The sequence below is a fragment of the Anabrus simplex genome, chromosome 2 (genome assembly GCF_040414725.1).
Source record: "Anabrus simplex isolate iqAnaSimp1 chromosome 2, ASM4041472v1, whole genome shotgun sequence".
NCBI classification, from domain to species: domain Eukaryota; kingdom Metazoa; phylum Arthropoda; class Insecta; order Orthoptera; family Tettigoniidae; genus Anabrus; species Anabrus simplex.
The window spans coordinates 1,050,907,195-1,050,920,450 of NC_090266.1; the positions used below are offsets into that span (position 1 = coordinate 1,050,907,195).

Here is a 13,256-nt window from a genome sequence, read left to right on the forward strand (position 1 = left end):
CTCTTACATGGAGGGGACTACAGAATATTTCAGAACTAGAGCTTTTGGGTCAATTAGTGTTTGAAAGAAGCAATCTTGAAAAGACTAAACTTTACTGAACAAAAAAGTTTATGCTGTCCGTACGGTATGATCTCAATGAGCAGAAACAAGTGGGCAGATCGAGCAGCTCGGAAACTTGGAATTTGCTCATTAGTATACTGTTGCCATATTGGCACTTCATTGTACAGCCTTCTTCTTTGCACCATCACTGTATTTTAACACTCATAATGGCCACACTTCAAGCATGACAATCCTGATCACCCACAGAGTAACTAAACATCAGTGTGTATTGGTATCACAAGCATGTGATCAAGTTTAAGTTGACTCCACACAGCTCACTTTCCAAATATTGCCTTGTTTGATCAAGCAGCAGTTAGTCTCATTAGTCTGTCCAGGCTTGTTCGTTTGAGTCTTGTTCTGTTTGTTCTAACAGCAGGCTTATTCTCTGACCAACCGACAGTTATGTTTAGGAAACTGCTTGTAATAGTTCAATAACTTGCATACTAGAATATTAACAAATGGTCAATTTAAGGTGGCTGCCTTTGAACAGTTAAGGCATGTTTTTATCTATTAATTTTTTTTTTTTTTTTTTTTTTTTTTTTTTTTTTAAATGTAAAAATTATTGATTCTTCTAGGAGTGTTTAGTGCATCATGACTTCAGCAAGTTCAATATTCTGAAGCCCCGTCTATTGGAAGTGGTAGACAAGATGCTAGCTGAAGATATTGCTCGTCTGATGGCAATGATTCCACATGAAGAAATATCTACTACAGTGGAACCTCATGTCAAAGGTTAGTGAAATGTATTTGAAATATTTTTTCAAAGATGGCAAGCCAAATGATATAAGGTTCAATACAGTAACAGGTCATTGTGGGTAGAGGAGGCAACAGGAAAGAGATGATGGTAAATACAAAAAAAATAAAAGAACAAGGACAAATGCTACATGTTCAGAGATTGGTCCTTTCCAAGATATTTCTTCTTGGCCCCTGACAAGCTACAGTAAACAGTCTTAATGTGGTTCCTTCAGGGTATAAAGTAAGAGAATGTCTTAAAGGAGAATACATACTAGTGAATATCTAATTAAAAACTATCCAACAGGAATATGGAACCACTTCACACTTTCTTCAGACATGCGTGCAATTTACTTTGTGTATGTAAAGTAAAAAGCTGTACCTATGATTTTTGAAGATGAGAAGAGTATTAACCCTCTTGCACTCAGCTTATATGCAAGGGTTTACTCAAAGCAGCTCAAACTAATTTTTGTGTTTTTTGCAGCCAAATTACAAAAAATCAACACTTAAACAGTTTAATACACATTGAAATAAAGGAAATCACATTAATGTGGGAAACTATAAGCATTTCAGAAATGAATATACCTTGTATGTACAGTATTGTTGGTAAAGCCAGGAAAAAAATTATTAAATTTTGAAAAATAATGGTTTTCAGTGACAAAGATCAGACATTATTGCGTCTTTTTTCTTTACTTTTAACCTAAAAGAAAGAACATTTAATTCTGAATAATTTGATATGAATATGATGTGTGTGCTGCAATTCACTCGTGAAGAACGGCACAAGTTATTCACTATACCCATAACCATCATCAATGTCAGGTTTTTCACAGTCCGATGCATGGTGAGCAGCTGTGACTGTGTGAAGATCTTCAGGGGTAAAATAGTCACTTCCCACATAATGGGAATCACTTTTGACAAAGTCACTATTACTGTCTAAATCATCTGAAAATTCAAGGATATAGGAATCGTTCAGCCTTGAACGTGGCCCAGCCATTACGAGAATAAAATGACTCAAGTATGTACAACAACGAAGCAATGAGAAAAAAGTGTAATTATAGTTCTGGAAGTACAATGAACACACGATATACCAAAGAAACCAAACTCTAAACTAAACTGATAGCAATATCAAATTGTTGTATTCATAAGCCATCCAAAAACAGATCCACACCAACTTCAATCACAACATAAACATTCATGGTCAACAGATTACATTCGTTGAAAATAAAAATATTTCATAGGGCTGGTGGATATATCTGTTGAGTAACATGTAAATTCAGTGGATTGTTAGTGTCACAATCATCTGTTATCATTTAACAGCCACACAAATGAGTGAAATCCCTAAATAGGACAGAGCCAAATCGGTGCCATGAGCGTTCCCTCCATAACTACTCGCGCCGATCTATCGGCATGCTGGGTGCAAGAGGGTTAAAGGGCGTGATAAACATTACAAATATTAGTAACATTACCATTGGGACCTATAATAGTAAGAAACTGACTGGTATCAAAGGTGTGAAAAATAATAGTACAAATATGAAAACCTTCAGTGCTGGGGCTCATAAAAGTAACAATATACCAGTATTTTTAATTTCTTTCTAAAACAAATGTGTAAATGTTGAACTGTAAGTTTAAGCCTTGTTTCAGACCAGTGTTTTGTCACTTTTTCATTGTACAGCCTTCTTCGACCATGAATTACTCGGAGGTTACATTCACATGCGAGACAAAGACTTCGGCTGCTATCTTCACCCCTGCAACACTTAGCAAATACGCAATGTTTTTTTTATGAAGTGTTCAGATTCGAATATGATTTAACATTTGGGCCAACTCGACATGTTTAAGATGCAGATGCCTACAAGTGCTTAACCTCTTCCTGAAGGACTTTAATTTTGTTTTCATTTGTGAGCAATTTCACAACATTTTTCTTAACCATGACTAGGCTATCGCAAGGCAGATATGTTCCACGCTACTGGAATTCACAATTATGTTCCTAATCTTTCTCTAGGCTATCATAAGACTAATATTCACTACCATTCACTGTACACTCAGCACAATAAATTTGACTAGAATGAAAAATACAAACACAAAGAGGCTCACTGAGTCAATATTGTCACTGCTAACCAGCAAGTAAAACAACTTCCCTGAAGCTAAAAGCTTGCTCCCCGAAGGTGCAATTTACACTGCAAATTTCAAGAATTTAAGGTCTTTTCCATTTATCACAACTTTCCCCGACCTGCATCCAATAATAGTAGAAGAAATAAATTGACGAGTGGGGTCCACCTTTTCAATACAATATATTGAGTAAATAACTAAATCAGTCTTGGGACTAGTTTCAGCCATTTAGTGGCCATCTTCAGCTAAATAAAAATTAAACAGATTATGAGAACTAAAACATGTATACCAGAGACACAATAGTGAGGGCTCTTGTCTGTCTTGGAAATCTCATTCCATACACTGGGGATAACAAAGAAAATTTTCAAGGATGGGGAAAAATTTGGTGGTAATAGTGAAAAATTGACTTGATTAGTGAAGTATATTTACATAAGTCTTAATGATTAATGCATTAACGAGGTTCCACTGCTTAATACGTCCCCAGTACATCTGGACGGTGGACATCCACACATTGAGGAAGAAGTGACCTTCTAGGGAGACCTTCATCTTGGACTGTTCTTACATTTATGCGTTTTTCACCCCCTCCTACACTTGTGCGTCAAGACAGTGACGATTCTTAACGTTCTGAGATTCTCATTCCAGTCAAACTCTGAAATACTTAATTTGTTTAGTTCTATGGATCCTTTCCTAATTCTAGACAAAACTATATTGCATACATTGGATTAGCACCAGGATGGCATTAATCTTAGTGGTACAGTTGTTTAATCATTGACGTTTTACTCCCAAGACAGCAGTCTTGAACTCAGGGGAGATTGATGGTATGTAAGGGTGTTTAATTGGGACAGTTCTGTATAATTGGCTTTCAGCGCATTAAAGAACTGCAGGATAAAATTGAAATCATAATTCAGACTATGTTAGTTTGGATGTTTAAAAAACATTGCACCGATTCAGGTATGCACAGCTGGTGAACATAGCCTGTAAATGGAGTGAGATGTCATTATATTAATTTCCCAGACTTTTTCGTGGACCTATGGTATCGAACATTGTGATACCTCAAAGTTTTTGTCTTGTTTACAGTTTACTTGCTTAACTCATTGATGAATTAGACATTTAATTGCTTTTTAATTTTATTTTTAACATTTGCATACATTGTATTGTATATAAATCTTTTAGTGAATATTGTGTCAACCAGTGCTCTTCCCGAAAATAATAAAGTAAAAATAAAATATTACATTGCTTTTGGTGCTTTCCACAAAGCTCTTCATTCATGCTTCTTCATACATGTTTTATGGGATAATTTCTAAATATATTGTGGAAGTAATTAGTGCTCCATTGCTTGTTTCTGTCAGACTCGTAGGTAAATTACTCTTGACAGTTTACAGGGTGAGTGTTTACTTCATCAGAATATTCTACATGTATGTGCAGAAAAAACATACAGTATATCAAGAGAGTTGGCTACGCGGTCTGAGGTGTGTAGCTGAAAGCTTAAATTTGGGAGATGATGGGTTCGAACCCCACTGTCAGCAACCTTGAAGATGGTTTTCCCAATTTCACCCCAGGCAAATGCAGGGGGTGTACTTTTATTAAGGCCACACTTGCTTCCTTCCCACTTCTAGTCCTGCCCTATCCCTTTTTTGCCATAAGACCTCTCTAACCCATTGCAACATAAAAAATATTATAAAACATAATTTCCTCTTATCCAGCTGGATTGGGACATTTATGGTACTCTTCCACCTTCCTCTCTCCTTCCACTATTCTTGTTCTACAGTATAATTATTCCCTTCCAGGTTCTTTGTTGGTTTTGATCAAGTCTATCCTTCTTGCTCTGGATTTCCCCTCTTCCTCTCTTTCCCTCAAATTTTGCCTTAGTCTGTTCTTCTCACTTGTCATTTCTTCTCCGGTTTCTTCACTCTTTCTTTTCTCCAGTTTCTTCACTATTCTGTACACTTCAGAATTTTATATCTCTGGTTTGAATTTTACTTCTTTCTTCATGTCACTGCCCAGGTCTCTGCTACGTGTGTAAATATGAGTGTACATCTTGTACATCACTTCCTTTGTACCTCCTTCTAAACTATATTCTGTGCATTCTAGTAGAATGCATTTGTCTGTTGCACCCTTTTGGCTAATCTCTTTATCCAGCCATGCATTTTGTAGTAGTTTGCTTACTAGGTATTTGAAGGTTCTGACCTCTGATATTTAAGATTCCTTTTCATACTCTGTCACCTTATCACTATCATCTTGCTCTTCTCCACACTGAATTTCATACCATATTTCAACATTTTCTCACTCCATGTGTAAACTTATTCTTGTACTTAGTATCTGTTCCCCACTCGGGAATATTAGCGAATTGCATTACCTTAATATTTTTCACCAGATGCTTCATTTGACTCCTTCACAATTTTATCCATTAGTGACATGCATTGCCGCAGAGGAAGGGAGTTGGAAAAGGTAATAGGAGAGCTGGATTTATGCATTTTGAATACAGGGAACAAACGCATTTCGGCGTAGCGCACGGTACCATCTCCCACATTGACGTTAGTCTGTGCAGCCGTGTGCTCATTCTCCTGTTTCAGTGAGATGTACACGATGACCTCTGTGATAGTGGCACTTTCCTCATTATTCTTACTTTGTTGAAACAGAAATCCATCGAGGCTCCTCCCCAGTGGGTACTTAAATGTGCTGATTGGCTAAAGTTCACATTACTAGCTGTCTTTAATGATGTGATTAGCTGGAGTGTAGATGACTATGTAACTTAACACCACACAAATTATTCTTGCTGCTGCTGAGCAGTCCATTCCATCTTTTTGCGAGACTCCTTGACGAAAACTCGTTCATTGGTGGTACGAAGAAATTGCAGCAGCTATTAAAGAACGTCACGCTCATAAATGCTTTCATAAGCAGCCTATTGTGGCCAACTTGGTAACATTTAAAAACTTTGCGCTAAGGCATGAGTTCTTCGAGAGAGTAAGAAGGCTTCATGGGACAGATATGGGTCGTCTGACATTGCATAGTCCTCTCAGGTGGGGATTAAACTTCTCACTTGTTTAGAGTGTAGGAGGATCGTCCTGATTATCGCGAATTTCCATTGCAGCCAGTATTGTCACAGATCCATCGATGGTTGCTAACCATCCAGCAAGGCAGAACTCTTCGCAAAATTGGTTCGCAAGGTCATAAAAATAACTAATTTACAGGAATATTACATTGAGTCCTGTATTGTAGTTGACCTTCGAAAAAATGAATTTTCACAGAAAGCTGGATTTTTTAATGCTTGATTGACTTCTTAAGGTTATAAATAACTTGACTTCTAGCAAATTAATGATTTATTTCTCACCATTATTTAGGTTATCTGCTTTCTGGGGGCATAGGTGGGCAACTTTTCTCGCTGGCTTCTAACAGAGGGAGCCATGGTTTGAATCTGGACTTTGTAGCTGGGATTTACGGGTTGATCATGTCCCTGTTTGGATTCTACATAAAATTACAGGGTACTGTGGCTATACCATAATATTAAATTTTGTAAGAACTCTAAATATAATTTTGTCTATTTTACCTTTGGATGCGAGCCATTTTTATACTTTCATTGGTTCTTGTTCATTACCATAGATTCATTTCTGAATGATTTTCTGATAGTATACAACACGTCTACTGTAAGAAACAAAGCCCCTCAAAATTGAGCTTTAGCTGTTGGATAGGAATGTTTTTTAGAATTTCAAAAGAATGATTAAGGTGAAAACTAACTTGTCACTTACTGAATTTATGAAGATTATTGGATCTTTATTGAAAGATGGTTCAATTTGTGGCTGAGACAAGTATGAACGTAGTTCATGTAATCCAAATTTTTAATTATGAACGTTTTGGTGCTAGAGAAATTGATACATTCTTCTCAAACCGAACGCCTTTATGTTGTAGGCCATTGAAAATATTTTGCTGAGAGAAGTGCTATACGATGGTTTTCTAAAATGCCATGTATTCGCCGCCAACAACTTCTAAAGTGATCACACAATCACTCTAGACACTTGTGCTTTGCTGATGGATATTAGTGGGTTGTTGTTGTTGAGTCATCAGTCCATAGACTGGTTTGATGCAGCTCTCCATGCCATCCTATCTTGTGCTAACCTTTTCATTTCTACATAACTGCTGCATCCTACATCTGCTCTAATCTGCTTGTCATATTCACACCTTGGTCTACCCCTACTGCTCTTACAACCTACACTTCCCTCATAAACCAACTGCACAAGTCCTGGGTGTCTCAGGATGTGTCCGTGTGGTCAGATTTAGCCATATTGATATCTCACCAGTTCAATTCAGCATCTCTTGATTAGCGATTCGATCTATACATCTCACCTTCAGTATTCTCATGCAACACATTTCAAAAGCTTCTATCCTTTCTTTCTAAGCTATAGTCCAGGTTTCACTTCCATACAATGCCATGCTCTAGACGAGTGTCTTTAAAAACATCTTTCAAACTCCTATATCAATGTCCAAAGTGAGCAGATTTCTTTCCTTAAGGCCTTCTTTGCTTGTGCTAGTCTGCATTTTATGTCGTCTTTACTTCTGCCATCGTTATTTTGCTCTCCAAGTAACAATATTCATCTACTTCCTTTAAGACTTCATTTCCTAATTTAATATTGCCTGCATCACCTGACCTCATTCGACTGCACTCCATTACTTTTGTTTTGGACTTATTTATTTTCATCTTGTACTCCTTACCCAGTGTAGCCTCCGTGAGTCAGGTGGCAGCGCGTCGGCCTCTCACCACTGGGTTCCATGGTTCAAATCCCAGTCTCTCCATGTGAGATTTGTGCTGGACAAGGTGGAGGTGGGACAGGATTCTCTCCGGGTACTCCGGTTTCCCCTGTCAGCCTTCAGTCCAGCAACTCTTTCCACTATCATTTCATTTCATCTGTCGGTTATTAATCATTGCCCCAGAGGAGTGCGACAGGCTTCGGCAGCCAGCACAACTACTATCCTCGCCGCAAGATGGGGGCTTCATTCATTCCATCCCTGACCCAGTACTGACTGGAAAACAGGTTGTAGGTTTTCATTTTCACTCGTTACTCAAGACTCTGTCCATACCATTCAGCAGTTTTTCCAGATATTCTGCAGTCTCAGATAAAATATCAGTAAATCTCAGGGTTTCGATTTCCTCACCTTGGATTGTGATTCCCTTCCCAAATTCCTCTTTGATTTCCTTTACTGCCTGTTCTATATAAACATTGGAAAGTAGGAGGGATGAACTGCAACCTTGCCTCACTCCTTTCTGGATTGTTCTTTTTCAAAGCCCTTGATTCTTATCACTGCAGTCTGATTTTTATACAGATTGTAGATAATTCTTCGTTCTCGGTATTTGATCTCAATCACCTTCAGAATCTCAAATTGCTTGGTCCAATCAACATTATCAAATGCCTTTTCAAGATCTACGAATGTTATGTATGTGAGGTTATCCTTAATTCAAACCTGTAAGATCAGATGTAAAGTCAAGATTGCTTCACATGTTCCTACATTTACCCAAAGAGTTGGCTGTGCGGATAGGGACGCACGGCTGAGAGCTTGCATCCAGGAGATAGTGGATTTGAATCCCACTATCGGCAGCCCTGAAGATGGCTTTCTGTGGTTTCCCATTTCCACACCAGGCAAATGCTGGGGCTGTAATTTACTTAAGGCCACAACTGCTTTCTTCCAACTCCTAGGCCTTTTCTATCCCCTCGTCACCACAAGACTTGCCTGTGTCGGTGTGATGTAAAGCCACCAGGAAAAAAAAAAAGTTCCTATATTTTTGAAGCCAAATTGATATTCTCCCAACTCAGTTTTAACTTGTTTCCATTTTTCTGTAAATGAGTGTTGCAAATTTGCAGGTGTGAGGTACTAAACTAGTGGTGCAGCAGTTTTCAGACTTGTCAGCACTGGCTTTCTCGGGAATAGGTATAACAACTTTCTGCCGAAAATCGGATGGCACTTCTCGTGTCTCATACATCTTGCACACTAAATGGAATAATCTTGCCACACTGGTATCTATTAAAGCAGTCTTTAATTCAGAGGGAATATAATCTGTTCCAGGTGCCTTGTTCCTATTTAAGTCTCTGAAAGCTTTTCAAATTCTGATCACAAAATTGAGTCTCCCATTTCATCAGCATCAATAGCCTCTACTTGTTCCAGAAACATATCATCTAAGTCTTTACCTAGATAAAACTGTTGGATATGTTCCTGCCATCTTTCTGCCTAGTCATCTTTCACTAGGAGTGGTTTTCTAACTGAGCTCTTGATATTCATACCTAGTTTTCCTTTCTCCATAGGCCACGAACGTGCTACGCTGGCGTAGCATGGGGAGAAGTGATACTTGCACGTGGCGCGTCCCAGGTGGCGGATAGGGGGGTCCTAACCGGCTTGCCGGTGGACTTGAGGGAAGTAAAATACCTCTCGTGGACCAAACACGATACCCCCTGCGGGTGGAGGCCGCATATGTAGAATACACCCGCGGTATCCCCTGCCTGTCATAAGAGGTGACAAAAAGGGCGACCTAGCCGCGGACATGGATTGCGGTTTGGTATAATGTGTTGCACCTCCTGTGGATGGGAGAGGCTGAATACATCCACAGGCAATCCCTGCCTGTCGTAGAAGGCGACTAAAAGGGTCATGTGGCCATGGTCCCCTCTTTATTTTTTATTGTTTTTTCCGAGGGTCACTTGTAACTATTTCAACATTTTTGATGTGCGTGCTGCTCAGCGATGGAACTCCTACGTGTGCTACTAAGCCCGTGTCGGTAACCACCTAGGAAGCGGCGGGTGGGAGTGTCATGTACCCGGGCAGTAGTATCCACCTGACAACACAGGTCCCTGCACAGCCGAATGTCAGAAGGACATATTCTTATTATTTTTAATTCCTTTTCCCTATATTTAGTGCTCTGTACACTTTATGGGATACATGCTATTGCGGGTGACTGGAGGGAGTCCTTGTGCTCATTGCCTCAGTCCTCCCGTATTAGGCATTGTCCAATATCGGGCCCCGGGCAATACCGGCTAAGACCATGCGGGTATTGCTTTGGCTGCTTGTTTCGGCTAGAGACCCCTGATCTGAGTGGGTGGCATTCGGGGAGGATGATTTCAGGCATGGCGTCGAAACCACTTCCGCCTGCCACCTCAGGTAGTTAGTTACCCAAGTCTTTAACTTTTGATTCCCTACATGTGTCAACCCCTTGGGAACAAGTGCAGCATATCAGTCTGGGTTCCAGCTTCCCTAGGTTCCTGGTTGCTACCAGAACCGATGGGCACGATTTCAAGCTGGTGAATTAGATTCTATTCAGTTAACACATTGAAGGTGTATACGGTGAACATGAGGACCTTAAGAAAATGTGCAATGGTGGTTTGCCTCTGAAGAAGAGCACTGTGCTCCAAGCAGATCGGTTGCTTAAGTGCGACCACTTTGGCGACATCTCCGTCAAAGTGGAAGAGCACAAAACCTTAAATCTGGTTCGTGGAGGTATTTTCCACCGTGATCTTATTCTGAACACCGACGATGAATTGATGGAAGACATGCAGCACCGTGGCGTGACACATGTCCGGCGCATTACGCGCAAAGTCAACAGTGAAGACGTTGCCACGGGTGCGTTCATAGTCTCCTTCAAATTGTCAATGTTGCCAGAGAAAGTCGAGGTAACAACCTATCGTTGCAATGTGAGGTCGTACATCCTGCCTCCTGTGCAGTGCTATCATTGTCGGAGATTCGGACACATGGTGTCTCGTTGTTCGAATCGGTCTGTGTGTGGTACATGTGGGGAAAGTAGTCACAGCGTGGAGGAGTGCACACCTCCATACAAGTGCACTAACTGCTCTGGTCTTCGTTCTCCTCGGGATCGGAACTGTCCGACCTATCTGAGTGAGAAGAAGATCCAGGAGATCAAGACCCTGGGTGGTCTTTCCTACCAGGAAGCATGCCGTATGTTTAGTTCTCTGAATGCACTGGCCAAGACACTAGACTTCAGCATGATAGCACAGTCTCTCCCAGGTTCATCATTTTTCATTGCAACACCTTCCCAGAAGACTGCTGTGCTCAAGGCGGTAGTTGCTCTTGTGAGCAACACCGCAAAGAGAACAAGCTTGAAGGCAGGTCCATCCCGGCCTTCGACCACCAAAAAGCCTGTGCCGGCTCAGAAACCTACGCCGGCACAGCAGGGGAAGACTACTTCTCCTTCCCCCATGAGGTCAGCGAAAGCCGCGCCTAAGCCGGCGGAGGCGGCATCGTCGACCAGGGCTGGGAAATCGCCTCCCAGCCCATGTAAACAAGAATCGACGATGGAGAAGAGCACCCTTACCAGATATTCTTCTACATCTCCTACAAATGGGGCCTTATGCCCTCCACCTGGAGGGCCTGATTCTGCGCCAGCGGGTCTTCCTCCTGGAAAACCTGCGTGCTCCCCTCATGCAAAGAAACCCGCCCCCGGACTACGACGAAGAAATTCAAGGCATGCATCACCTCGTCTAGTGACAGGATGCTGCATATGGAGCATGAATCTCCATCTTCGGATGGGAATGTGAGTGTAGGTTAGGTTAGGTAGCATTACGCTCATCCTAACCTAAACCTCAGAAGTTCACACGCACAATATGGCACTGTTACAGTGGAATTGTAACAGTTATAATAAGCATCTTGCTGAGCTGCGCCAGCTCATTAGCGAATTTTTGGCGAGTATAATCTGTATTCAGGAAACAAATTTCAGACCAGGTCATCATACAGTCTTGAGAAATTTTCGACTATACTCGACAGAACGACATTATGCTCACTGGGTTTCTGGTGGCATTGGTATTTTTGTTCATTCTGATACCTACAGCGAAGTGGTTCCATTAAGAACCCTGCTGGAAGCTGTAGCTGTTTGTGTTCCGCTGCCTGTCATAGCAACAGTGTGTAATGTTTATTTTCCACCAGGCCAGCCTCTTAACATAAATGTTGTCACTGATCTTATAGATCAGCTTCCACCTCCCTTCCTCTTATTGGGTGATTTTAACGCCCCATATGGGGCTCTGAGACGCATTCCCCCAGGGAAGAGAACTGGAAACCTTAGTAACAGACCTGGATTTATGTATTTTAAACACAAGGGAACCAACTCATTTTAGTGTACGTTACAGCACATATTCTCATATAGACGTAAGTCTATGCAGCCGAGCATTCGTTCCGCTGTTTCGGTGGAATACACACAACGATCTTTGTGACAGTGACCATTTTCCCATCATCCTTACTTTGATGAAACAAAAATTCGTCGAGGCTCTCCCTCGATGGATTCTTAAACATGCCAATTGGCCAAAGTTCACAACCCTAGCTGCCTTTAACATCGATACCAAGCGGACCGTAGATGGCGAAGTAACTTAAATAACACAAGTTCCTTGGTGGTACGAAGAAATTGCAGCAGCAATGAAAGAACGCAGTCGTGCCCATAAACGTTATCGTAGGCAGCCTACTGTGGCCAACTTGGTAACATTTAAAAAAACTCCATGCTAAGGCGCTAATTCTTATTCGCCAAAATAAGAAAGCTTCGTGGGAGAGATATGCGTCGTCTACGTCGCCGCATACTCCATCTCGACTGTGGATAAACTTTGACGTATTTCGGGTATCCAAGTATCATCTTCAGTACCAGGAATTTCTATTGCAGGCAGTGTCGTCACTGAACCCCTCTTGATTGCTAACCATCTAGCTGGTTATTTCACGGATGTATCTGGCTCCGGGAATTACCATTGTGATTTCCTCGCTCTGAAGCAGGAAGCAGAACGTCATCACCTTAGTTTTGCCACTCAAGCTTCAGAGGACTGTAACGTGCCCTGTACGGAGTGGGAACTCTGCAGTGCTTTGGCGCTTTGCAAGGACACGTCTGGTGGATCAGACAACATCCATAACCAGACGTTGAAACACCTAAGGTGATGATAGTCTAAGATATCTCCTTCGTCTGTCAACCAAATCTGGATAGAGGGTGATTTCCAGTCTCAGTACGAGAGGGCATAATCATTCCTGTCCTCAAGCCTGGCAAAGATCCTAAGTATGCAGGAAGTTACAGACAGATTTGTCTTGCAAACTGCCTGTGTAAGCTATTTGAGAGGATGATAAATCGCCGACTTGTGTGGTGTCTGGAGAAACAAGGACTCTTGTCAGAGTACCAGTGTGGTTTTCGAGCCGCTCGCTCGACCACTGACCACTTAGTACGCCTAGAGAGCTCTATCCAGGATGCATTTCTCCGCAAACAGCATTTGGTAGCGGTTTTCTTTGACTTAGAGAAGGCCTACGACACCACATGAGAATATGGTATCCTTGCAGTCCTGCATCAATGGAGATATCGAGCTAACTTA

General features: G+C 41.2%; 1 protein-coding gene across 1 annotated transcript in view; it reads left to right on the plus strand.

Moving 5' to 3' along the window:
• Positions 1-13,256, plus strand: part of Past1 (putative achaete scute target 1) — a 122,170-nt gene that overhangs the window by 37,710 nt on the left and 71,204 nt on the right. The window contains exon 4 of the mRNA XM_067141976.2: positions 675-828. Coding sequence (XP_066998077.1) covers positions 675-828 — 154 coding nt within the window. The remainder of the gene's footprint in view (positions 1-674; positions 829-13,256) is intronic.